The sequence below is a fragment of the Leopardus geoffroyi genome, chromosome A2, assembly GCF_018350155.1.
Source record: "Leopardus geoffroyi isolate Oge1 chromosome A2, O.geoffroyi_Oge1_pat1.0, whole genome shotgun sequence".
Classification (NCBI taxonomy): domain Eukaryota; kingdom Metazoa; phylum Chordata; class Mammalia; order Carnivora; family Felidae; genus Leopardus; species Leopardus geoffroyi.
The window spans coordinates 59932967-59959148 of NC_059331.1; the positions used below are offsets into that span (position 1 = coordinate 59932967).

The 26182-nt window shown below is 48.1% G+C and overlaps 1 protein-coding gene across 4 annotated transcripts in view; it reads left to right on the forward strand.

Moving 5' to 3' along the window:
- ALDH1L1 (aldehyde dehydrogenase 1 family member L1) overlaps nt 1–23046 on the forward strand; it is a 143890-nt gene extending 120844 nt beyond the window's left edge. For all 4 annotated transcript variants that reach the window (XM_045494060.1, XM_045494063.1, XM_045494061.1 and 1 more), the window contains exons 17-23: nt 9298–9391; nt 11811–11910; nt 13183–13281; nt 16235–16400; nt 19430–19535; nt 20705–20904; nt 22707–23046. In XM_045494060.1, the coding sequence (XP_045350016.1) occupies nt 9298–9391; nt 11811–11910; nt 13183–13281; nt 16235–16400; nt 19430–19535; nt 20705–20904; nt 22707–22762 (821 nt within the window). In that variant the 3' untranslated portion in view covers nt 22763–23046. The remainder of the gene's footprint in view (nt 1–9297; nt 9392–11810; nt 11911–13182; nt 13282–16234; nt 16401–19429; nt 19536–20704; nt 20905–22706) is intronic.
- The last annotated feature ends 3136 nt before the right edge of the window (nt 23047–26182 follow it).

Sequence of the window (26182 nt, forward strand, 5' to 3'; positions counted from 1 at the left end):
CAAAATATGGAAAGAGCCTAAATGTCCATCAACTGATGAATGGATAAAGAAATTGTGGTTTATATACACAATGGAATACTACGTGGCAATGAGAAAAAATGAAATATGGCCTTTTGTAGCAACGTGGATGGAACTGGAGAGTGTGATGCTAAGTGAAATAAGCCATACAGAGAAAGACAGATACCATATGGTTTCACTCTTATGTGGATCCTGAGAAACGTAACAGGAACCCAGGGGGGAGGGGGAGGAAAAAAGAAAAAAAAAAAAAAAAGAGGTTAGCGTGGGAGAGAGCCAAAGCATAAGAGACTGTTAAAAACTGAGAACAAACTGAGGGTTGATGGGGGGTGGGTGGGAGGAGAGGGTGGGTGATGGGTATTGAGGAGGGCACCTTTTGGGATGAGCACTGGGTGTTTTATGGAAACCAATTTGGACAATAAATTTCATATATTATAAAAAATAAAAATAAAAAAAAAAAGAAAACAAAAGAAAGCTAGAGTGGCCATACTTATATCAGACAAAGTAGACTTCAAATTAAAGGTTGTAACAAGAGATGAAGAAGGGCGTATAATAATTACATGGTGTATCCATCAGGAAGAGCTAACAATTATAAATGTCTATGCACCGAATTGGTAGCACCCAAATATATAAAACAATTAATCACAAACATAAGCAACCTTATTGATAAGAATGTGGTAATTGAAGGAGACTTTAATACTCCACTTACAACAATGGATAGAACATCTAGACAGAGAATCAGTAAAGAAACAAGGACCTTGAATGATATATTGGATCATAGGGACTTGACAGATATATTTAGAACTCTGCATCCCAAAGCAGCAGAATATACTTTCTTCCCAATTGCACATGGAACATTCTCCAAGATAGATGGCATACTGGGTCACAAAACAGCCCTTACCAAGTATAAAAGAATTGAGGTCATACCATGCACACTTTCAGACCACAATGCTATGAAACTTGAAATCGACCACAGGAAAGAGTCTGGAAAACCTCCAAAGCATGGAGGTTAAAGAACACCCTACTAAAGAAAGAATGGGTCAACCAGGAAATTAGAGAAGAAATTAAAAACTATATGGAAACAAATGAAAACGAAAAGACAACAATCCAAACACTTTGGGATGCAGTGAAGGCAATCCTGAGAGGAAAATACATTGTAATCCAGGCCTATCTCAACAAACAAGAAAAATCCCAAATACAAAATCTAACAGCACACCTAAAGGAACTAGAAGCAGAACAGCAAAGACACCCCAAGCCCAGCAGACAAAGAGAGATAATAAAGATCAGAGCAGAAATAAACAAGAATCTAAAAAACAGTAGAGCAGATCAATGAAACCAAGAGTTAGTTTTTGAAAAAATAAACAAAATTGATAAACCTGTGCCAGGCCTCTCGAAAAGAAAGGGAAGAGGACCCATATAGATAAAGTCATGAAGGAAAATGGAATTATTACAACCAATCCCTCAGAAATACAAGCAATTATCAGGGAATACTATGAAAAATTATATGCCAACAAACTGGAAACCTGGAAGAAATGGACAAATTCCTAAGCACCCACACACTTCCAAAACTCAAACAGGAAGAAATAGAATATTTGAACAGACCCATGACCAGTGAAGAAATTGAATCAGTTATCACAAATCTCCCAATAAATAAGAGTCTAAGACCAGATGGCTTCTCTGGGGGATTCTGCCAGACATTTAAAGCAGAAATAATACCTATCCTTCTCAAGCTGTTCCCAAAAATAGAAAGGGAAAGAAAACTTCTAGACTCATTCTATGAAGCCAGCATTACTTTGATTCCCAAACCAGACAAAGACCCAGCAAAAAAAAAAAAAAAAAATACAGGTCAATATCCCTGATGAATATGGATGCAAAAATTCTCAACAAAATACTAGCAAATCGAATTCAACAGTGCAAAAAAAGAATTATTCACCATGATCAAGTGGGATTCATTCCTGGGCTGCAGGGCTGGTTCAATATTTGCAAATCAATCAATGTGATACATCACATTAATAAAAGAAAAGATAACAACCTGTCAATCCTGTCAATCGATGCAGAAAAAAGCATTTGACAAAATTCAGCATCCTTTCTTAATAAAGACCCTCGAGAAAGTCGGGTTAGAAGGAACATATTTAAACATCATAAAAGCCATTTATGAAAAGCCCACAGCTAATATCATCCTCAATAGGGAAAAAACTGAGAGCTTTTTCCCTGAGATCAGGAACACGACAGGGATGTCCACTCTCACCGCTGTTGTTTAACATAGTGTTGGAAGTTCTAGCATCAGCAATCAGACAACAAAAGGAAATCAAAGCCATCAAAATTGTCATGGATGAACTCAAGCTTACACTTTTTGCAGATGACATGATATTATACATGGAAAACCCGATAGACTCCACCAAGAGTCTGCTAGAACTGATACGTGAATTCAGCAAAGTCGCAGAACACAAAATTAATGTACAAAAATCAGTTGCATTCTTATACACTAACAATGAAGCAACAGAAAGAGAATAAAAGAAACTTATCCCATTCACAACTGCACCAGGAATCACAAAATACCTAGGAATAAACCTAACTAAAGATGTAAAAGATCTGTATGCTGAAAACTATAGAAAGCTTATGAAGGAAATTGAAGAAGATACAAAGAAATGGAAAAACCTTCTGCGCTCATGGATTGGAAGAATACATTGTTAAAATGTCAATGCTACCCAAAGCAATCTACACATTCAATGCAATCCCAATCAAAATTGCACCAGCATTCTTCTCAAACCTAGAACAAGCCATCCTAAAAATTGTATAGAACCACAAAAGGCCCCGAATAGCCAAAGTAATATTGAAGAAGAGGACCAAAGTGGGAAGCATCACAATCCCAGACTTTAGCCTCTACTACAAAGCTGTAATCATCAAGACAGCATGGTATTGGCACAAAAACAGACACATAGACCAATGGAACAGAAGACAGACTCCAGAATTGGACCCACAAAAGTATGGCCAACTAATCTTTGGCAAAGCAGGAAAGAATATCCAAGGGAAAAAAACACAGTCTCTTTAACAAGTGGTGCTGGGAGAACTGGACAGCCACATGCAGAAGAATGAAACTAGACTACTGTCTTACACCATTCACAAAAATAAACTCAAAATGGATGAAGGAGCTGAATGTGAGACAGGAAACCATCAAAACCCTAGAGGAGAAAGCAGGAAAAAACCTCTCTGACCTCAGCTGCGGCAATTTCTTACTCGACACATCTCCAAAGGCAAGGGAATTACAAGCAAAAGTGAACTATTGGGACCTCATGAAGATAAAACGCTTCTGCACTGCAAAGGAAACAATCAACAAAACCAAAAACCAACCGAGGAATGGGAAAAGATATTTGCAAATGACATATCAGACAAAGGGCTAGTATCCAAAATCTATAAAGAACTCACCAAACTCCACACCTGAAAAACAAATAATCCAGTGAAGAAATGGGCAGAGGACATGAATAGACACTTCTCTAAAGAAGACATCCAGATGGCCAACAGGCACATGAAAAGATGCTCAATGTCACTCCTCATCAGGGAAATACAAATCAAAACCACACTGAGATACCACGTCACCCCAATCAGAGTGGCTAAAATGAACAAATCAGGAGACTATAGATGCTGGAGAGGATGTGGAGAAATGGGAACCCTCTTACACTGTTGGTGGGAATGCAAACTGGTGCAGCCACTCTAGAAAACAGTGTGGAGGTTCCTCAAAAAGTTAAAAATAGATCTACCCTATGACCCAGCAATAGCCCAAGGGATTCAGTAGCACTGATGCATAGGGGCACTTGTACCCCAATGTTTACAGCAGCACTTTCAACAATAGTCAAATTATGGAAAGAGCCTAAATGTCCACCAACTGATGAATGGATAAAGAAAATGTGGTTTATATATACAATGGGATACTACTTGGCAATGAGAAAGAATGAAATATGGCCTTTTGTAGCAATGTGGATGGAACTGGAGACTGTTATGCTAAGTGAAGTAAGTCATACAGAGAAAGACAGATACCATGTTTTCACTCTTATGTGGATCCTAAGAAACTTCACAGAAGACCATGGGGGAGGGAAGCGGGAACAAAATTTACAGAGAGGGAAGGCGGCAAATCATAAGAGACTCTTAAATACTGAGAACAAACTGAAGGTCGATGGGGGGTGGGGGAGAGGGAAAATGGATGATGGACATTGAGGAGGGCACCTGTTGGGATGAGCACTGGGTGTTGTATGGAAACCGATTTGACAATAAATTACATATAAAAAAATTTTGTTATTGATATTGTCTACTTGATGAAGACAAGTGTGGTCTTTATGCATGGTTTCCTTTAGTTCTTTGAACATATATATAATGGCTGCTTTGACATCTTTGTCTGTTGAGTATGACATCTGGGCCCTCTCAGCTTCTATTGCCTGCTTATTTTTCTCTATCCTGTGATAGGTTATGCTTTCCTATTTCTTTGCATGCATCATAGCTGTGTTAAAAGCTGGCACAATTTAGGTAATATCCTCTTCTTCCCTTTGCAAAGTTTGTTTTCATTATTTGCTTGTTTATGTCTTTAATGACTTGGCCAGGCTATTTGAGTGAAGTCTATTTGCCCTGTGGTGTGTAGCCAGTGATGGCACTCGTCAGGGACACAGCCTTGAGCATGGGATGATAGCAGTTTTAGCAGGGCTCTCTATGACTCTCTTTTCCCCTGTTCTCTGTGTTGCTATCTGCCCTTTTGGTGTCATATTCAGCAGTTCAGCTCCACTAACTAGTCTGGTTGCTCTACTGTTTTCAACAATGTCCTGGGACATCAATTGCTCCATGATAGGATCCAATTAAATTTGGACCCCTTTGCAGGGGTAGTTTTTGAGGCCAGACTTTGAGGTTTGTTTCTACCCAGAGGGCCCTCCCCTGGTTCTCTCTGGTAAACTAACTGACCTATGGCTTACCTTAATGCTGTCATAGAGCTATCAGCCTTCTCTTAAGGGCTCATCCCCAAAATCTCCGTTGTTTTTGAGAATGCCCTTAAAATTCAACCTCACCACACAGTTTCAAATAAAATCAGTATTTTTTAGAAGCTCTCGGTTCTTACAGAAATCTTCTCCCCCTGCCCCAAATCTCTGAACCTCTGGCACAAGTGATGGGTCCTATGAGGGAGCTGGAATTAGGCAGATGAGGCCCCCTGGTCTCAGCCTGCCACACCTGGGTTAGAGCCTTCTCTTTATGAGTAGGGACTAGGTGGAAGCCATAGTCAGCAAGAATTTAGCCTTTAAAACAAAGAGTTGGGGGCGCCTGGATGCCTCAGTTGTTTATGCATCCAACTTCAGTTCAGGTCATGATCTCACGGTCTGTGGGTTCAAGCCCCGCATAGGACTCTGTGCTGACAGCTCAGAGCTTGGATCCTGGAACCTGCTTCATGTTCTGTGTCTCCCTCTCTCTCTGCCTGCCCCTCCCCTGCTCATGCTCTGTTTCTCTCTCTGTCTTGCAAAAATAAATTTTAAAAAATGTAAAAAAAAAATTAAAAGAGTTGGAGGAGGTGAAAAATGGTGAGATGTCATATCCCTGGAGTGGGAAATGGAGGAGAGGAACACTGCCTTCGTGGCCACACCTGTCTGGGGTAGAGTTTCCATCACCTGGAGGGAGAGAATGGTTCATGGCTTGGTTACCACAGACTCTCACTGTTCTTATTGAGATTTAGTAGATTTACTTGAATAAATGTTTCTTCATTTGCTTAAATGGAAGTTTAGGAAAATTTTCAGAGATTGTATATGTTTTTTTTTTTTTTTTTGTAAATCATTTTCACCAGTTATTGTTATTTCCCTGGGAATTGTCATACTAGTCTTCAGCAGTGACTCCAACCTCACGCTTTTTGAATTTATTGTGTTCATATTTTTATTATTCTTAAATAACATACAACTGTAGCTTTGATATCTTCTTTGACTCAGTAATCCTTTAAAAAATCCAATTGTTTTTTCTTTCTAAAATTCTGTTTCTATGTTTCTAGTTTTATTATGTCATGATCAGAGAATATGACCTTTGCCTGTTTGTTAGTGCTGCCATAACAAAATACCACAAACTAGGTAGCTTAAGCAACAGAATCATACTGATCAAGTAGACTAGAAATCAGAGAGGAAGGTGTCACTAAGGCGATGCTCCCTCTAATGGCTCTAGAGATGATCCTTCTTTGCCTTTTCCTAGCTTTAGAAGCATCACTGATTTCTGCTCTTATCTCGACATGGTACTTTGTCTCTATGTGTGTCTGTATTCAAGTCTCCCTCCCACTTTTTTTTAAGATTTATTTATTTATTTGGAGATAAGAGAGAGAGAGAGAGAGAGAGAGAGAGAGAGAGAGAGAGCCAGCAGGGGAGGAACAGAGACAAAGGGAGAGAGAATCCCAAGCAGGCTCCACACAGTCAGCACAGAGGCCGATGTGGGGCTCACACCCACAAATCATGAGATCACACCCTGAATAGTAACCAAAAGTCAGATGCTCAACTGGCTGAGCCACCCAGGCACCTCTCAAATTGTGTCAGAGGATACCATTGACCTAATAAATCCATTACTGGGTTAAGGCCAACCCTAATGATGTTATTTTAACTAATTACATCTGTAACACCACTATTCCCAAATAAAGTCACATTCTGAGGATATCAACATATGAATGGGGGAAGACACAACCCAACCCACAATAGCCTGTAAACATTCTGCTTTCTAAAATGGAGAATTTCTGGGGCACCTGGCTGGCTCAGTCAGTGGAGTGAGCGATTCTTGGTCTCAGGGTTGTGAGTTCAAGCCTTACATTTGGTGTAGATATTACTTAAAAACAAAATCTTTAAAATAGAAATTTTCTTTTTTTTTATGTCCTTTTTTAAAACGTTTATTTATTTATGAGAGAAATAGCTCAAGCAGGGGAGGGGCAGAGAGAGAGAGAGAGAGACACAGACACAGAAACAGAATCTGAGGCAGTCTCCAGACTCTGAGCTGTCAGCACAGAGCCCAATACAGGGCTTGAACCAACAAGTTGTGAGATCATGACCTAAGCCAAAGTCAGACATTTAATCGACTGAACCACCCAGGTGACCCTAAAATGGAGAATTTCTTTGTGATCTGATATATGACACATTCTTATGAATATTTCTTGAACAGCCTGAAACAGTGATGATGATGATGATGATGATATACACTTTATTTTTCAGAGCAGTTTAAGGTTTACAGAAAAATGGAGTAAAAAGTACAGAGAGTTCCCATATACCTCATATCCCCACGTGTGTAGAGCCTCCCTCACTATCGACTTCGCACAACAGAGTGGTACATTTGTTACAATCGACAAACTTACACTGACACATCATTATCACCCAAAGTCCATAGTTTTCATCAGGATTCATGCTTGGTGTTGTACATTCTATGACTAATGTGTTCTGACATGCCTCCACCATTGTGGTATCATACGGAATCGTGTCACTGCCCTAGGACTTCCCTGTGCTTCACCTACTTTGCCTTCCTTCCTCCAACCCCTGGCAATCTTTCACTGTCTCCATAGCCATGCCTTTTCCAGTACATCATATAGTCAGACTCATATAGTATACAGTCTTTTCAGAGTGGCTTCTTTCACTTAGTAATATGTATTTAAGTTTCTTCCACATCTTCTCATGGCTTGATAGCTCATTTCTTTTTGGTGCTGAATAATATTCCATTGTCTGGATGTGCCACAGATTATTTATCTATTCACCTACTGAAGGACATCTCAGTATCTTCCATGTTTTGGTAGCTATGAATAAAGCTGCCATAAACATCTATGTGTAGTGTTTTCTGTAGACATAAGCCTTCAACTCACTTGGTAAATACCAAGGACTGTGATTGGTGGATCATATGCTAAGGTTATGTTTACTTTTGTAAGAAATGACCAAACTGCCTCACAAAGCAATTGACCCACTTTGCATTCCTACCAGTAATGAATGAGAGTTCCTCATTCTCCACATCCTCTCTAGCATTTGGTGCTGTCAGTGTATTGGATTTTGGCCATTCTAATAATTGTGTAGTTGTGTCTCATTGTTGTTTTAATTTGCAATCCCTAATGACATATATTGAGCATCTCTACATATACTTATCTGCCATCAGTATATCTTCTTGATGTGGTGTGTGTACAGACACTGCCTGTGCAATTTTTTCATTGGGTGGTTTACTTTCTTAGTGTTGATTCTTTTTTTGAGATCTTTGTATATATATATTTTAATGTTTATTTATTTTTGAGAGAGAGAGACAGACAGAGAGGGAGACACAGAATCTGAAGCAGGCTTCAGGTTCTGAGCTGTCAGGACAGAGCCTGATGTGGGGCTCAAAACTCATAACCATGAGATCATGACCTGAGCCAAAGTTGGACACTCAACCAACTGAACCACACAGGCACCTCGAGATCTTTGTATATTTTGGATAGCAGTCCTTTATCAGATGTGTCTTTTGCAAATATTTTCTTTCCCAAACAGTTATTTTCTTTTTAACAAGAATTGTGGAATGGAATTAGTTTCTTAACTATATGTAGAGGATGAAAGTGTCCCACTTCAAACCAACTGAACCAGAATCTTCACAGGTGCACCTGGGCACATGCAGTTTTACAAGCTCAGAGGCAGGGGAGCCATGGAAATGAAGGAGTGACTGGGTGGAGGAGACCAAGAATAGGCAGTTGATAAGGTGGGGAAGGGAAGTATGTATCAAGACTGACTCCCAGTTCTTGGCTTGAATAACTGGTTGCAAAGAGAGGTTGTTTACTGAAATGGAGAACCGGGAGAAGGAACACGTCTGGGGAAAGATTAAGAGTTCAGTGTCAAATATGTTGAATATGAGAGGCTGCAAGGCATCCAAGTGGAGATGCCGAGCAGTCAGAGGAATCATAAATGGATCCAGATCGCAGGCAGATTTAGAGGATGATGTGTCTGAAGATGGCATTTGAAGAGGCGAGCCAGGGTGAGGTCAAGCTGAGGAGACAGTGCGCGTTGAAGAAAGGAGAAGATGGCCTTATTTTAACTTACCTCTTTAAAGACCCTGTCTCCAACACAGTCAGATCTGAGGTACTAGAGGTTGACATAATGAATTTTTAGGGCATGCAATTCTGCCCACAGCAGAGAGGGAATAAGCCCCGGGCATGGAGAGTACTAAGTACTTGGGGTGCACAGCCCAGAGGCCTGGCCTAAAGAGGCACATGTGAGGGGTGGCAGAGCTTGTACCTCACCCTCAGCACCTGCTGGCTGCCCTGACTCCCTCACTGACTCCAACCTGCAGGCTCGCTGGTTGGCCAGAGACTCTCAGACCATCCCGATGTGCGGAAAATTGGGTTCACAGGTTCCACAGAGGTGGGAAAACACATCATGAAAAGGTAGGTGTTGGGGGTACCCCTAGTCACAGTGTGAAGATGTGGACAGTGCTGTGTGTGAGCTTGAGGCAGGTCTGGGCCCAGTGTCTGAGTTTCTGACCAGCCCCTGTGGAGGCCAGTGCAGCTGCTCCACTGAGCACACTCAGACCTGGGGCTGCTGGAGGCTCCATGTGATTTGGGGCCCTGAGCATGCATGGCCACTTGGGACAGAGCTGCTCCGAATTGAGATGGGCTTCAAGTGTCAAAGGCCCCCTGGATTTTGAAAACTTAGTGCCCAAAGTAGCTCATTAATAACTTTATATTGATGGCAGTTTGAAATAATTTATGAATTGGGTTAAATAAAATACATTTAAATTAATTTCATTGGTTTCTTCTTAGTGTTTCTTTTAAAACTAAAAGGAATTTACTTTTGTTTTTTAGTGGTTAGTAAAAAAAAAAATTCTCTTACATTTGTGGCTGGTCTTTGAGGCTTTTGTTCTATTCTATTGGACAGCCCTGTTCTAGAACATCCTTTTGTCTCTTTTTCCCGGGACTTGTCTCAAACCACCTGGGTTTCTATGCCCTGGCTCTGTTAATAATTCATGGTAGGACCAGGGCCAAGCCCTGACCCTCCGGGCCTCAATTTCCCCACCAGTTGAGTTTGCATGCTCCGAGATGCTGGTTTGTGCAAACAACAAGCTTGGGGCTACAGACAGGGCTGGACTGCAGCACAGTACCTCATAGCCCTGGCTGTCCCAAGACAAACACTGGATGCCCCAGCACGACCCCACTGAAGCTGAATTCTGGGGATGGGTTTCAGGCATGTGTACTTGAGTAATAGTTACAAATAGAGAGGAGCTGGAGTTTCTGTTGGACATAGTGATGCCTTTCTCTGAGGTCACATGACCACCCACCACTGCCTGTGCTATAAGACTCGTGTGTGAGACCTTCCAGAGCAGTCCAACTATGACATGACAATTACACGGGAGAAAGCCTTCTCCTGTGTTAAAATACCACCTTATTGTAGCCCCCAGTGCAGAGCAGTGTTCTTTTTCCCTGGGACACTTCTGTAGCCCATGACCCTGCTCTCCAGGGGTCTCTCTGTGCCCCCACAAGATGGGGTTCTCACCCCTTGACCCCACACATGCTCTCTGTGGGACAGGGTGCATCCTGGGCCCTGGTGCCTTCCTTAAGTGGGCACCATGTTTATGAGGATCACAGCAGCTTTACATGGCATCCTTTTCTGGGCCAGGAGCCACAGCCAATGTGGCTGGTAGAGTGTATCTTTAGGGTCAGTGGAGGCTGACATCACAGCCTGTGAATGGGTTCAGGAAGAGCAACTCTGAAGTGTTTTGAGTGCAGCAGAGCAAGCCTCAGCATTGAAGAGAGGGAGGCTGGTGGTGGTGCAGGACTGATAGTTGGGGTGCAGATGGATGGATGCGGGAGTGGGGGCAGGGGCTAACTGCAAGTAGTCACAGCAGTTGATTTACAAGTAAATCAGCTGGTCTTCCCAATGCTGTGTAGGTGATAGTCCTATGTAAGCACATATGTGCTAGGGTGAGTGAGGGCTCAGTAAACGTCAGCTCTGAGGACTTCAGGGCAGGAGGGCTTGGGTGGGTGTCCTGTGGCTCGGGGACTGCCATCATCTGAGGATATTCCAAGAATACCCTGAGGCTGGCACCTGAGATGAGAGCCTTCTTCCCGGGTAAGTCCTGAGCGAGGAGACCTCCCCACCACTCCCACCCTGTGCCATGCTTGTGTTTCACTGGCTCACTCCTGTGAGTGTCCCTTTGAGGACAGTATCAGTAAGTCCACTTTGTGCCCACTGTTATAGCATGCGAAGGACCCCCAGCTTCTCTCTGTTTGCACCTGTCGCTAAACATCCAAGGGGACAAAGGCCCTATGGCACTGTAGCCACCCCAATGGGGGAATGGTTCTGTGTTTGGTTTATTCATTGGATAAACACAGCTGCATGACCAGACACATGCCTGTCCACCCTGGTGGGGCTTATTCTCTGATGGGCAGGGTCAGACACAAATACTCCACACAGCAAAGCACATCAGGCACAGAGCTCAGGAGCATGCAATTTATAGGGAGCAACCAGGGCAGGCACCCCAGCAAGGGGACATTGGAGCAGAGGCCAGAAGGAAGTGATGAACCAAGTTCAAGGATATGTGAAGCAGGAAGGGTCCTGAGGGGGCTGTGAGAGCAAAGACCCCACTATGGGCATAGCCTGGGTGTGGAGGAGGAGGAAGGCAGTGGTGTGGAGAGAGGAGTGAGGCAGGGAGAGCAGATGAGTGTGGGAGTGGGGAGAAGCCCCCTCTGACCCTCTTCTTGCTCTTTGAGTACAGCATGCTTTGGAGCTTCCCTCGGCTCCTCCACCTGGAGCCCCTGTGTCCCCATCTCCCAGGGACTCAGCCCTACCAACCTATGTCCCTTTCAGCTGCGCCCTGAGTAACGTGAAGAAGGTCTCCCTGGAGCTGGGCGGGAAGTCGCCCCTCATCATCTTTGCTGACTGTGACCTCAGCAAGGCTGTGCAGATGGTGAGGGCCGGCCTGAGGGGGGTGGGGGTGGACATGGGGTGCCCATCGCTGATTCCACAAACTCACAAAATTGGCCTAGACTGGCAGAAAGGGGCCTAGGGGACAAAGAATTCCATATGCCTTCCAGAAAAACAAACTTCCCGAGAAGTTTCATAACTGTCAGGATTTGAAATCAGCTTCACCGAATGGGAAATGTTAGCCATGTTCCCATCTGTTCTGGTCAGCATGAAAACCTTTCCTTTTTGCTATGTCTGTTTGCCCAGTTCCACCACTGACTCATTGGGCAGCCTCAGTCAAGTTACTTAACTTTTCTGGCCCTTGCGTTCTCACCTGTATCATGGGGAGAATACACCTATGGTTGTTACAGCGATTCAACATGCTAGTAAGTCTGAAGGGCTTAGAAGATGTAGCAGGTGCTGTGTGTCAGTTGTCCTTATGTTCATATTGTCACTCAGTCCCCCTCTCCACACTTTGGGAGCAAGGCAGTAAGGCCATGTTCAACCATGTGCCCAAATATGCCCCATTCTGTCTAAGCCTCAAGGTGTCTTGAAGCACAATGTGACACCCAGCATGGATAGGAAAGAGAGTACAGCCTCAGGGAAGCTGAGGGAGACAAGTACATCAGCCCAAGGGTCTTGACCCTGGTGCCAAGGCCACTGCTGCAGGGCCAGCAGCCCAAGCCATGTCATTGGGCAGTGCAATTCCAGCTGCCATGAGAGCTGAGCTTGACCCAGAGCAGTCAGGCTCACCCTCCTCCCCTGGCCCCCCACATAGGGCTCCACAGGTCCAAAATACAGGCTCCCTTGAGCCACTGAGGACAGTCATTCTGGACCCCTGCCAGGAGTTCTCTCAGGCCTGAGCTGGCACCTTGTCCCTCAAAGACATGGGGCTGCTGCCTGCTCCAAGCTAACAGACCCTCCAGGCTCAGCCCCAAGAGGGTGAGTTCTGACCCCTCCTGTATCACCCCAGGGAGCATGCCTGTATACAGGGTCTCCAGGCTCACTCTCCGACTCTCACTTGTGCTCCACTCTCTGCAGTGTGGACACAGGTGTCCCCAGGGGATGGGACTCATCTCTCCTCTTGAGGTGACTGAGGAATGAGTGGAGCCTGTATGCCCAGCACTGGCTGGGTCTGGCCCACCATCCCATCAAAGGTCAAGACATACACATTCTTCCCCTTCTTATAGGAAGGGGGTACCTGGGGCCGATGGGATGTGGGGGGATGGTGCCTTGGGAGAGGTTGTAAGCCAGCATCTTTATCCATTCTCTGAAGGGGATGAGCTCTGTCTTCTTCAACAAAGGTGAGAACTGCATTGCGGCGGGCCGGCTCTTCATAGAGGACTCGATCCACGACCACTTTGTGCAGAAGGTGGTAAGTTATGCTGAAGAGTCCTCACCAGGAAGACTTGGGCTGCAGGGGGTTGGGGACAGGGAGACAGGGCTGGGCCAGGTGGAGTCGGGCACTGTTCATCTGAGCAAGGAAACCCTCAGGCAAAGCCATATCATTTTTACTGGTTTTTATTGTTTCAGCAAGAAATAGCAACCCTGCAGCTCACACTGGCATAACCAGAAAGGGCCTGTGCTAGGGCACGTCTGCAGCAGTGAAGCCTGAGCCAGGAATTCAGGTGCATGTGGCTTACTAAGGATGAGCTCTCAGGTGAAGACTAAGAGGTGAGAGGGACTAGGAGAGGACAGAGACAGGACATGGTCTCAAATGACATCCAGCCCTAGCCTGACCCACACATAGGAGCTCTGGAGCAAGAAGGACAGCTCTTAGGTGTACCCCTGGGTCAAGGGGCCAGGCTTTTATCCCCTCTCAACAGTTGTTGGCTGTGAGTGTCCATGGACTAGAGGAGTTCTCCTTGGAACCTGGGACCATCAGCAACCACTTCTCATGGCTGCTGTGGGATGGGTGCCCACAGGGGCATGGCGCTGATAGCATAGAACCAGAGGGAAAAGTCACCCTGTCCCCACTGACTCTTAGAAAAGGCTGTGGGGGAGGATGTTGGTTGGCATGACTGGGTCCCAGGTCCATCTCTGGTCCATTTAGTGATTGCAGGACCCACAGGGCTCTGGTTGGCTCAGCTTCAGCCAAGAGCCCTTCCCCACATCCTGGAAAGGAGAGTCTGATCACAGTGGGTAAGGGAGGGGATGCTGGAACACAAACCCTGTGTGCAGGTTTAAACACACTGTATGAAGCCAGGAAAAAAGAGAGAGCAGGACTGAGACAAGGCAGGACAGGTGTTCAGAAAGAGTTCTGGAGAAGGTCTTTTGTTTTAGAGAGAGAGAGAGAGTGCATGTGCACTTCAGTGGGGGAGGCACAGACAGAGAGAGAGAGAGAATCGCAAGCAGGCTCCATGCTGTCAGTGTAAAGCCCAACATGGGGCTGGATCCCACAAACAGCGAGATCACTACCTGGTTCGAAACTGAAAGTTGGACACTTAACCCACTGAATCACCCAGGTGTCCCTGGAGAGGGTCTTGCATAATGGGTAAAAATATGAAAGGCAGGGAGGAAAGGAGCAGACCTTCTAGAAAAGGGAGTGTAACAGCTTTTTCCATGTCATAAGCTAGTCCTCAAACTTAGTGGCTTTGGTAAATGCTGTTCGTGCAGTCATAGTCCTGTGGGTTGGCACCGTGGTCACCAACCCAGTTTCACCTGAGGTTGGCTCGTGCATCTGCGGCCGGCAGGAGCACTGGTGGCTGCACTGGGGAGGCTCATCTTTGTCCTTGTGTTGCTTCCTCTCACAGTGTGTGCTCAGGCACATGCAGGGCCAGTGGCAGGATTCCCAAGAGTGAGAGCAGGAGTTGAGAGCCCTCTTGGATCTCTCAAAGGTTGCTCATGCCACATTCTACCTGCCAAAGCAAGTCACAGGCCACCCCAGTTTCAAAGGGTGGGAAACCAGCTCCACCCCGATGGGAAGTGCATATGGTGGGTGTATAACCCACTGTAGTTTGGGAGCTGGGCAGCCTGGTTGAGCAAGTCCTTCGCTGTGACACGCCCAGCACAGGAATAGCTGAACCTGGGACACGGATGGGGAATCATGATGAAGGGGGCGGCTCACTGAGTGGATGTGGTTATGGGGAGTACAACCCTTCTGGAGTCTGCAAGAGAGTTATGGAACCCCCACAGGATGAGGTCAGGGGTCAGAATCCCAGGATAACTGTCAGGATCATCTCACTTCCCAAATATAGCAAGGGAGATGTGCACTCAGGACACTCAGCACTGTTGCTCTTGGAGTCCTAGGGAGATTGGGTGGAGGGTGGCCAAGTGAGAGCAGAGAAGGGGAGCAAAACCGGAGACGGGGACCCCCTTCAGCACAGAGAAGAGGTTCTTGGTGAAAGGGCAGAGGGTGTTCCTCGGGGACTTGAGTGTCTGCTGCATCTGATTAGGCCTGTCTGGAGTGTGTGCGCAGAGCCTGAATGGAGGGGTGAGACAGCCCTCGCCTCAGAGGTAGAGGAGATGGCCAGTCAGGCCTGACCTTGATGCAGCCACAGGGAGGGTGTAGATGACCTTGTTTGATTTTAGGAAACCAAGGAAGGAGCCTGGAGAGAGAAAAATGGAAGGGGTGGATCCTAGCCTGGAGCCCAGAAGTTCTGATGTCTACATCCCACTGGTTATGCCACCTGAGTTCTTTTTCCATAGCACAGCATCCCATACTCAGAGGCTTTTATGACTCTCTGCATTCAGCCCCATAATCCAGCAGACACCATCTGGCACATCCTTTGTGGAGACCCAGACCTGCGTCTCCAGGCAGCAAAGACTTTTGTGTTGGCTGAGGCAACAGGGAAGGCTTCCTGGAGGGAGGAGGCCCTGAAGCTGGGCCCTGAAGCAGGCAGAAGTGGGAGCAGGAGTGGGTGGACTCAAGGCCCAGGCCCCTCTGCTCTACTCTTACCACTGGGGCATTGCAGCAGGACTGGTGTTCCCTGGCCCCATCCCCATCCCCATCCCATGTTCTGGAATCCCCAGACAAATGTTCTTTCAGCTTCTCGGCCTGTGAAGCTGGGCACAGGACCAGTGTAGAGACACACTCTGTTGACACCACCCCCAACCCCATGTCTGGCCCTCACCCATATCCCTGGACACCTCTGTTTTCCCAGCTCATCTGATGCTACGCTCAGGTCTCCTTGCACATAGGATACATCTTGGGTTTCAGCTTGGAAGGCAGGTTTAGAACCAGAATATGGAACATCCTGAGGGTGTGTGGAATTTCTTCAGGGGCCAGTGGCTGGAGGCCAAATGCAAAAATGTCAGTGGGTCAGGTTTGGAGCATTGCCAGGAACTTGGGCACCTGAGCAGGACCTGACTGGGAGAACTTTCCACAGGTAGAAGAGGTGAAGAGGATGAAGATCGGTAACCCTTTAGACCGGGACACCAACCATGGGCCGCAGAACCACCAAGCCCACCTACGGAAGCTAATAGAGTACTGCCAGCGTGGCGTGGAGGAAGGGGCCACGTTGGTCTGTGGTGGGAGTCAAGTCCCTCGGCCAGGTCAGTCAGAGCACTCCACTTGGGTGAACTGAAAGGCCAGTAGCGTGGCCTCTGGTTTCCTGTCTACTTCTAATTGGAGGTATGTGAAGGCCATGGTTAGGCTCTCAGGCCTCAGGGCCCATCTGTGACACTGGATGCCATGGCCTTGGCTATCTGGACACCTGCCAGACCAGGCGTGGTGCTGGCAAGGTGAAGACAGCAAAGCTGAAATCCAGTCAGTGCTGGTTTAATGTGTATCATAGTGGACTTTGATTTGCCATAAACCTCTGTGCATCCTTGAAATTCTCTCTTCCTATGGATTCCATGGCACTGGCTTTCATGGCTTTCTATCTTTGGCATTACTTCTCAGTGGCCACTCTTCACTGAACCTCCCTCACCACCTGTCCTTTAAATGGAGGTATGCTCAAGTCTCTCCTGAGCTTGGAGTGTTGCTTATGGCAGACACTTTCCCTGGAGGATCTCACCCCCTGCAGTGGCTTGTACCCTCCCAAATATCTGTCTCCAAGCTCCTCCTCATCCAGAAATCCTGCCCACCTAGACACCTCCACCTGTATGTCCACGGCCCCTTTGAACTGAATGCATACCGAATCCGTCACATCTGAGTTCCCCCAGCCCCAACCTGACCCAGGCATACACCTGCCTCTCTGGAATCTTCCATCTGATCAAGTCACTGGAGCCAGAGGAGCAGGAGCTGCAGCATGGACTATTTGAACTGCTTCCTTGTTAGACTGCCTGCTACATGGGGAAAGACACTGTGTCTGTCTCTGTCTACACCATTAGGTCCTTCATGCCAGCACTGAGACTCATATGAAACCTGAGTTAATTTCATGGAATGAAGGAGGGAAGGAAACAATGAATATTAGACTCCTCTCTTTTCTTGACCCCCTACTCTAAATTAACTGCCTGATTCTCTTAAATTAAAAACATTTCTTGCCTGCCCTGCATCCCTCCTACCATTCTGCCAACTCTCCACAGCTTGTCCTGCCTGGACCATCATGTCTGCTTCCTGAGGAACCTCTTGAGCCATGCTAACCCTTCACTCATGTAGCTGCCAGAAGTCTGCTTATATCTTCCCCAACATTGGAGCAATTTCTACAGGGACCCATCCCCCTGCAGTGACAAGCTCAATCTCCTCATTTCATACACAGGGTCTTCCATGATCTGTTTCTAACTTGCTCTCCCATGACACATGCTCCAGCCATTTTTTATTCTCTCTGAATACATCTCACCTTTTCTTGCTCCCTGTGCATTTGCTGCTCCTCTGATGAGCAACCAGCTCCCATTTCACCACCTGGTGAATTCACCAACCAGCTCAAATAACAGCCAGACCCAGACCATATGTGCTCCTGTGTCACAGCTGCTCCCTGGCATCTTCTACAGTGACAATTGTATAGCCACTGACTGCCACTCTCTGCAGAGTTCAGAGGCTGATTGGAGAGAGTGAACTGAAGGCATGGTTTGCAGAGCAGTGAGGGGACGGAGTGCATTACCTCAAAACCAGGAACAGTGGGGAGCCACCATCACCACCCCCTGGCCTGAGGGCCAAGAGGAGGGCATAGAATTCCTGGTATCTGGTGAAGGGTAGAGCTATGGGGTACAAACTCTACTAGAAGCCAGAAGATGAGGGAGCGTGGGCATACAGTCCCCCTCATGGGGCCCAGAAGGGCAGAGAAGAGTATGAAGGAACAGGAAAGGGACAGAACCTGGCCAGCCCAGAGCCTCCAGCACCTGATGGGCAACAGTTCGTTTGCAAGATTGAGTGAATACAGGCCACACCACATGAGCCAATATGTGTTCATACCTAACTTTTAAAAAAAGTATTTATTTTTGAGAAAGAGAGAGAGGGAGAGAGAGACAGTGTGAGTGGGGGAGGGGCAGAGAGAGAGGAGACATGGAATCTGAAGCAGGCTCCAGGCTCTGAGCTGTCAGCACAGAGCCCGACACATGGCTCGAATTCACAAACCACGACATCATGACCTGAGCCAAAGTTGGATGCCTAACCGACTGAGCCACCTAGGCACCCCTCATACCTAACTTTGGTTTTAAAAATTGTAATTAATGTTACAATATAATTTACAAATGTGTGAAAAATATGGAATATTTTATTTAAGCTACTCTTAAATTTAAAAAAAAATTTTTTTTAACGTTTATTTATTTTTGAGACAGAGACAGAGCATGAACGGGGGAGGGTCAGAGAGAGATGGAGACACAGAATCTGAAACAGGCTCCAGGCTCTGAGCGGTCAGCACAGAGTCCGACGCGGGGCTCGAACTCACGGACCGTGAGATCGTGACCTGAGCCGAAGTCAGCCACTTAACCGACTGAGCCACCCAGGCGCCCCTTAAGTTACTTTTAAAGTTAATTTCTTTTTGTTTTTCTAAAAACCAGAAAGAGAAAATTTCACGTCTCTCAATTTTCCCTAGTGAGGCTAAATGAAATCTCAGTCAGGTAGGGTCTCAGGGCCCCTGCACTCTGTTTCTAGAGGAGAAATAGAGGAAGCATTTCTGCGGTCAGAGGTGGTTCCACCTAGAACCAGGGCCTGTAGGGGCGGCAGTCTGGATGGGAGTAGGTGGTGGACATGTGTTGACAGGAGAGCAGGAGGCACTTGCCTCTGTGCCTGGGGCATCAGCACCCACGCTGAGGTGTCTGGAAGGAGATGGGAAGCAGTTCTGGGAGATCCTGTCTATCAGAACCTGTGTCCGACCTCCCCCTACTCAACCTACTCCACAGGGACTGATGGAGAGCCACCTGAAGGGCTACACTAGGTACAGAATTGCTGTTCTATCACAGACCAACACTGAGCATTAGCCTCATTTTCCTCAGCAACGTTTAGTTGAAAGAGTTGTGATAATCCCATGGACTCATATTCCTGAGGCAGGAAAGGCACCCACAGCATGTGGTCTTCACCACACAGGTGTCACAAATTGCAGTGCCAGAGTGGGAATGTGTGCATGGTGGCCAACAGGACCAGGTCTGGCCTGGGAGAGGACCACCCACCTACACACCACGGACCTCTGTCTCCCCTTTAGGTTTCTTCTTCGAGCCAACTGTTTTCACGGATGTGGAGGACCACATGTTCATAGCCAAGGAGGAGTCCTTTGGGCCCATCATGATCATCTCTCGGTTTGCTGATGGGTAGTGTGCCCTGCTTATGTCTCTTGAGAACCGGATCCTCTTCCATGCTTTACTGGGTTCTTCCCTTGAGCTTTGTGGGTGGCGGGTGTGGCCAGGAGAATTCAGGTGGGGTGGAGGCTAAGGATGAAGCCTAGCCTAGTCTTCTCAGTCCTTGTCAACCACTGAAGTTAGGAGAGTCCCAGGAGGTCCAGGAGGGCTGGGTCCAACTGAGAGCATCCACTTCATCTCTCTGATGCCTCTCACAGCCTGCTGGTCCTGTTCCCATTATCCACTGCTGTGTAAGAAACCATCCCAAACCCCAGTGGCTTGGAATAACAAGTTACTTATTTCACTTGTGAATCTTCAATTTGGTCAACATTCAATGGGACTGGCCATCTCTACCTCCATGTCAGGGCCTCCCCTTAGGCTTTCTGTGGCATGGCAGTTGCTGCTTGGCACCTCACTCACCCAAAGAGGGCCAGTGGAAGATGTAAGCCTCCTCAAGAACCATCAGTCAGCCTCAGGCACCCCGGAACTTCACTTTCCCCTCTCCTATTGGTCCAGCAAGTCATCGAGGCCAGGAGAGGAATAAGGACCGGCCATAATTGCTTTACCACAGGTTCTTTTCCTGACTATTATTTTTCAAAGTAGCACCTCTGAGCAGATTCTAGAATGGCACCTCATCCTCAATACACCATACTTCCAGCTGTCAAAAAATTATCAAAATTATCTTCACATGCTGTGTTAGAATGAGACACTTTTCTGCCATCTATCAAGCAAATATTGTGCTGAATCTTCAAGCCTATAATGTCTGTGGTGGGGACGCCCCCAGGGCAGCTCCATGAGGAATGCCTGACAGGTGTTCCTTTCCATGTGGGTGTGGCTTGAGCCTGTCCCACTCTCTGGGCTCCTATCCCCTGGTCTATAAAGTGAGGGGTTCACCCATGATGACCAGAATGGTCTGACTTTACTCTGCCTCCTCCCTGTCATTCTTTCCTCTTCTCTCAGCTGCCCTATCTCCTCCATACTTGCTGTCGGCCCAGCATGATTTCTCAGAGGGTCCTGCATGATGGGAAGCTTGGAGTGGGTGGCACCTCCCCTCAGAGGAGGGGGGTAGGTCTCCCTGCATCCCATGCCTCAGGTGGCCCCATGACCCTCTTCACAGAGTTCTTCCTGGGTTTTCCCCGCAGTGACGTGGACACCGTGCTGTCTCGGGCCAATGCGACAGAATTTGGCCTGGCTTCTGGCGTCTTCACCAGGGACATCAACAAGGCCCTGTATGTTAGCGACAAGCTGGGGGCAGGCACCGTGTTTGTCAACACATACAACAAGACCGACGTGGCCGCTCCCTTCGGAGGGTTCAAGCAGTCCGGCTTTGGCAAAGACCTTGGTAACCTAATCCTGAACACCTGTAAGGCCTCTTGGCCCCCGCCCACCCAGTCCTGGGGGCCAAGGGTGTAGCACTGACAAGATGGCTGCCAGTGCTCACCTCTTACCAAGAGGGGACAGGCGATAATTCAGGCGGTATGCAAGATCCTGCTAGAAAGTGAGGACTGCAGGAAGCAGACAAGACAGAGTGATCTGGCCAGGGAGACTGGGAAGGTGACTTTAGCGGGGACCAGGGTGGGCCTTTCCCAGGAGGAGGTGCCTGCACTGAGACACCAGTGTCTGGAAGAGGCAGAATAAAGACCTGAGGGTGTGTGCTCCTGGCAGAGGTGATAGCAGGTCTTGAGAGACCAGCTTTGGTCTTGGAGCTGCAGAGAAGGGCCTCAGTTCAGGGACAGGAGGGCCGGAGGAGAAGAGGCTAGGGAGGCTGGCAGGGGCCAGAGAGCAGTGTCCTGGTGGCCATGGTCAGAGCTTCATCCACAGAAATAGGGGAAGCCATGGAGGCTGAGTATGGAGGCCAATGGGGTGGTGTGAGTCCCCAGTGTAGAGACAATGTCACCCAAGCGAGTAGCCACATACAACCCGCCTGGGCTGACAGGAGAAGTGGAGATCTGGTCTGGCACTCCTCTTTCCCTGGGCTGTTGCATGATTTAGGATGAGTGCCACTCTCCCCATCCTGGCACTTTGGAGTCTAGCAGTTGAAGACTGGTTCCAGTTGGGGATTCTACCTCTGAGGCCCAGCCGTGGTGAGGGGGCAAGGCGTGGGAGAGCAGCTGTCTCCCAACACTCCATCCCTGAACCCAGCTCAGGATCCTCAGGGAGGTGGTTGCTATTTTGTTTTCTCTCCCACCCCTCCATCCATCCTTCACATGCTGTGGGAACCCCCAAAGGTGCTGGATAAAGGGACCCCAACAGCACCCCCCAAAGCCTGGTACCACACTGTGCACACAGAGGTGGGGCTCGCTCACATGCATGTGCACAGGTGTGATGTTGGACAGTCCTGCTCCATTTGTCCTTGTCTGCCACCTCTTCCCACCTCCTCTTCTTGGTGTCCTCCATGGAAATATGCAAGGGCTATTGTCATCCAGGAGACTGTGGGTGCCAAGTCCCCAGGGTCTAATCTCTGGCACTTAAGGCTATGCCCCCGAGCTCCTCAAGCTCATCCTCTCTGCTGTCACCTCATCCCCAGTGTCCTGTGCACATAAACCAGGCATCCCCAATAGCCCATTGAGGCTGAGCCAAGAGAACTCAGCAGGCCCTGTCTGGTGAAGTGTGGCTCCTGGAGCTAACCTTAGTGGGTGGGGGAGATGTCAGGCAACCACAGACCCAACATACTGGTCATGGGTCCAGACATACAGCTGCAGAACACAGCCAGCTTCTGGGTGCCTGTGAGTTCCCTTTCCTAGTAACGGCATGACCTGGAATTAGCTGGGGGGCAGCAGTGGGAACAGGCACCTCTGGTTAGTAAGGGCCCCAAAAGAGCCCCTTGGCTGCCCTCTGGCTGATGGGGCTGCCATCCCTCGAGAGGCGGTAGTCAGAGGAGGGAAGTTTCTGGAACATTTGCCCCAGATTGGTCTGTATTCTGATGCCTGTGGTGGAATCCTCACCTCCCCCTATCCACCCAACTGATTCCTGACCCCCCAGGGCCTCAGCTTCTCATCTGTAACTGGGGCTGAGCCTAAGCTGACCCCACATGGTTGCTGCATGGATCTGTGTGACAACAGGGGTGCAGTGCTCAGAACAGTGTTAGGCCTGCTGTAGGGGCTGCTGTGAGGATGTTTCCCAATGGCACATGGTGTCTTGCAGGAGAGGAGGCCCTGAACGAGTACCTGCGGGTCAAGACAGTTACTTTTGAGTACTGAAGAAAGATGTCCTGAGAGAATGCCCCACTCTCTACGATGTGTCCTCGCCCTGCACAACCAGGCCTGCCCTCTCAAGGGGAGGCCTAGGCTGCTCCCCCAGAGGTCTCATGCTCTCACTCCCTCCCAAGTGCACAGCACCCCACTTGAGACACTGTTGGAAACCTTCCTGTCCACACTCTCTGTCCCTGCTGGGACAGCCCCACCCTTGCCCAATCACAGTGCCCTTTGTTTGGGTGAGAAATTGGCCCCAAGGCGAATAAAGGTTCTGACCAGTGGCAGCAGGACTTCCGTGTCTCTCCACTCCCTCTGTGGGTACCCCTGGTGACCCTGCAAGTCTTGGCACTCGAGTGGCATTGCCCAAGGAAGGTGTCCTGGGGAGAGGTGCAGGAGTAAAAAATGTTCATCAGCTTCAGCCTGAGAAGATGGGTGCTGAGATGAAGCTAGGAGTGTGAGATATTTGTGGTGTGATCCCTGGGAAATGCAGAGCAGAGGAAAAAGGATGGGCAGCAGAAGCGTCGTGCTGGGATGCAGCTGTCTCCCTGTGTTGCAGCAGCCTCCCTGGATGGGACAAGCCCTGCCCCGCCTGCCCAGCCCTCCACTTTGTTCACTCTTTCTCCTGTCACCCCGCAGGACTCTGGGGCCCTCCCTTCTTCACTCCCACTCCTGAGGGCACAAACATTACACCTTCACTTACCTGCTGTTGCCCCAGTTTACCCCACATGGCACTCTGCTCGGCATCCCACCCCTCCACCCCTACCCGGCTCTGCCCCTCTGAAGTTCCCCTCCTCCCCCTGCAAGTCCTGGCCATGCTGGGAGTGTCCTGGCCCAGCCTCTGCTCATCTGGGAGCATCTGCAGTCCTCCTCCTTTAGCCAAGTCTGTCCCCCAGGACCTATGAAATCTGTCTCCCTCCGGCAATGGGAGGTCCCTATGCCTGGCTACCTTCCATGATGGCTTCTCTTCCTTTCAGGACACACTTTTACAGAAGACCTGTCCAGACTACCCTGGTAACAGTGAGTGGTAATAGTAGTGAGAAGCAGTAGTTCACTGAGTACTAACTGGAGGCATGGAGGTTCCAGGCCCTCACTATGTATTTATCTCATTTAATCCTTCCATTAGCCCAACTGCTTTTGTCCCCATTTATAAACAAGGAAATTGAGGCAGAGACATTTACTTGCCCAAGGTTACAAGACCACTTGAAATTGCATTCCCTCTAGTTTCTGAGTGAGAAGGACTCTGAAGCCCTTTCTGCCTACAGAGCAATTCACCCCTCTGAGAGCCCCTCAGTATTGAGTTCCTGACTCCCTCCATTGCTGGGGGTCAGGCCCACTTGGATTTGCTCTTTGAGGCCTTAGCTGCTGTGGTCTGGGGGGAGCAAGCTAATCCACTGGCTACTGCTCCCGTCTTGGGGTGGGGGTCCTCTACCTCCCCATGTCCGCTGTAGCCCAAGCAGGAAGTGGGCTCTTCTATCAACCCCCCATGTACCTACCAGTGCCAGGAGGCTGTAACTTCTCATAAGGGCTTCTTAGAGGGTCATGAAGAACTGACAACTCTTACTCCATGAGCCAACTCAGAACCCCAAAGCCCAGACCCATAGCCCTGAAGTGTAGGCCCCATGGGAGGCACTTGTACCCATTTCCCACCTGGCTGCTTGCAGCAGGGCCAGCTCACCCCACCACCAGAACTGTGGTTTCAATGCTCATGCCCACAGAAGGGGAAAAAATGTGTTGTTCACCTCAGCCTAGGCCTCTTGGACCCTGTTTCCTCCCTGGGAATTGATCGTGATGATTGATGGCAGAGAACCACTTCTCTGAGAGAAGACCTTCTCCCCCACCCACTTATTTTAAGTTCATTTATTTATTTTGAGAGAGGGGGCATGAGTGTGTAAGTGGGGAAGGGGCAGAGAGAGAAGGGATCTTAAACAGAGACAGAGAACCCTGAGCAGGCTACACACAGAGCCCAATGTAGGTTTCCATCCCACAAATTGTTGGATCATGAGCTAAAATCAAGAGTCAGATGTTCAACTGGTCTAGCCATTTAGGCATGCTGAGAAGAATTTTCCTGTCCCAAAGGGGTGCAGATCTGCCTTAACACACATCCAACAAGATGAGTCCCTTATCTTCCCCTTTCCCAGGTCCACTTTGTTTCACCTCAAACAGCCCCAGGGCCAAGGGGGTCCAACTAATGCAGCCAGAAGCCTGCCCAGTGTCTGGCGGGGTCAGCCATGTCTTCCCTGCAAACAGCTCTTCACAGTAGAAGAGCAGGAAACATTTGGAGCACAGGCTGATCCAAACCCAAATTGAGCCCAGAAACCTTCTTCTCCCCTCTTTAGACACACACACAGAGCTTGGTTTCAGCCAGGTCGCCCCACTACACTTCCATCTTGACACCTCTGGTTTGAATGTGCACAGCTGGGCTCCTACCTTTCTACCTTCTCCTCTCTTCAAGAATTCTTCTGAAACTATAAGGTAAGTACTTGAGAAAAACTACCCTGCTTTCCCTTCCTATGTACTTCTTTCCTATTGTGTCTCCTTTACATTTACATAGAACACTTCACTTCTGATGCTTCTGGTCACCAAATGTGGGGGGTGTTTCCCACATCAAGCAATTCTCTGTGACACCAGCTGTGTGTCCTACAATTTAACTCAACTGTCGACACTATCCATCACAGACAGTGTCAGATCCCACAGGTTAAGAGCTCAACTCCAAAATACTGTTCCAACCTACTTTAGATGTCAGTCACAAGTAGTAGGTGTCCAGGTTACCCACAACTTGTATCTGATTTGGCTATAAATTGGAGGTTCCCATGAGTCCCACTTTGAGTTACATTAATTTTCTAGAGCAGCTCACAGAACTCGGGAAACACATTTGCCACTTTAATAAGGATATGATAAAGGATACAGATGAATAGCCAGATGAAGAGATGCATAGGGTGAGGTCTGGGAGGGTCCTGAGCATGGGAGTTTCTGTATCTGTGGAGTTGGGGTGAGCCACAGTCCCCTCTCACACACAGTGTGGATGTCTTTACCAGGACTGGAAGCTCTCCAAAACCCATACTGCTGGGATTTTTATGGCCACTTCCTCACATAGTCATGACTCATCGTTAACTCCATTTCTAGCCACTCTCCCCTCTCTGGAGATTGGTTTGGTGGGGCAGGAGGGGGTGAAAATGCCAAGTTTCTAATCATGGCTTGGTCTTTTTGGTGATTGGCTGCCATCTGGGAGCCCACCCAGAATCACCTCAATAGAATAAAAGATGCTCCTATGCCCTTCTCACTTGGGCAATTACAAGGGTTTGGGGAGCACTGTGTCAGGGTCAGAGACAAAAGTTAGCATTCTTATCACTTAGGAAATTACAAGGGTGTCAGGAGCTCTGTGCCAGGAACCATGGGCAGAGACCAGTACACATTTTCTATTATCTC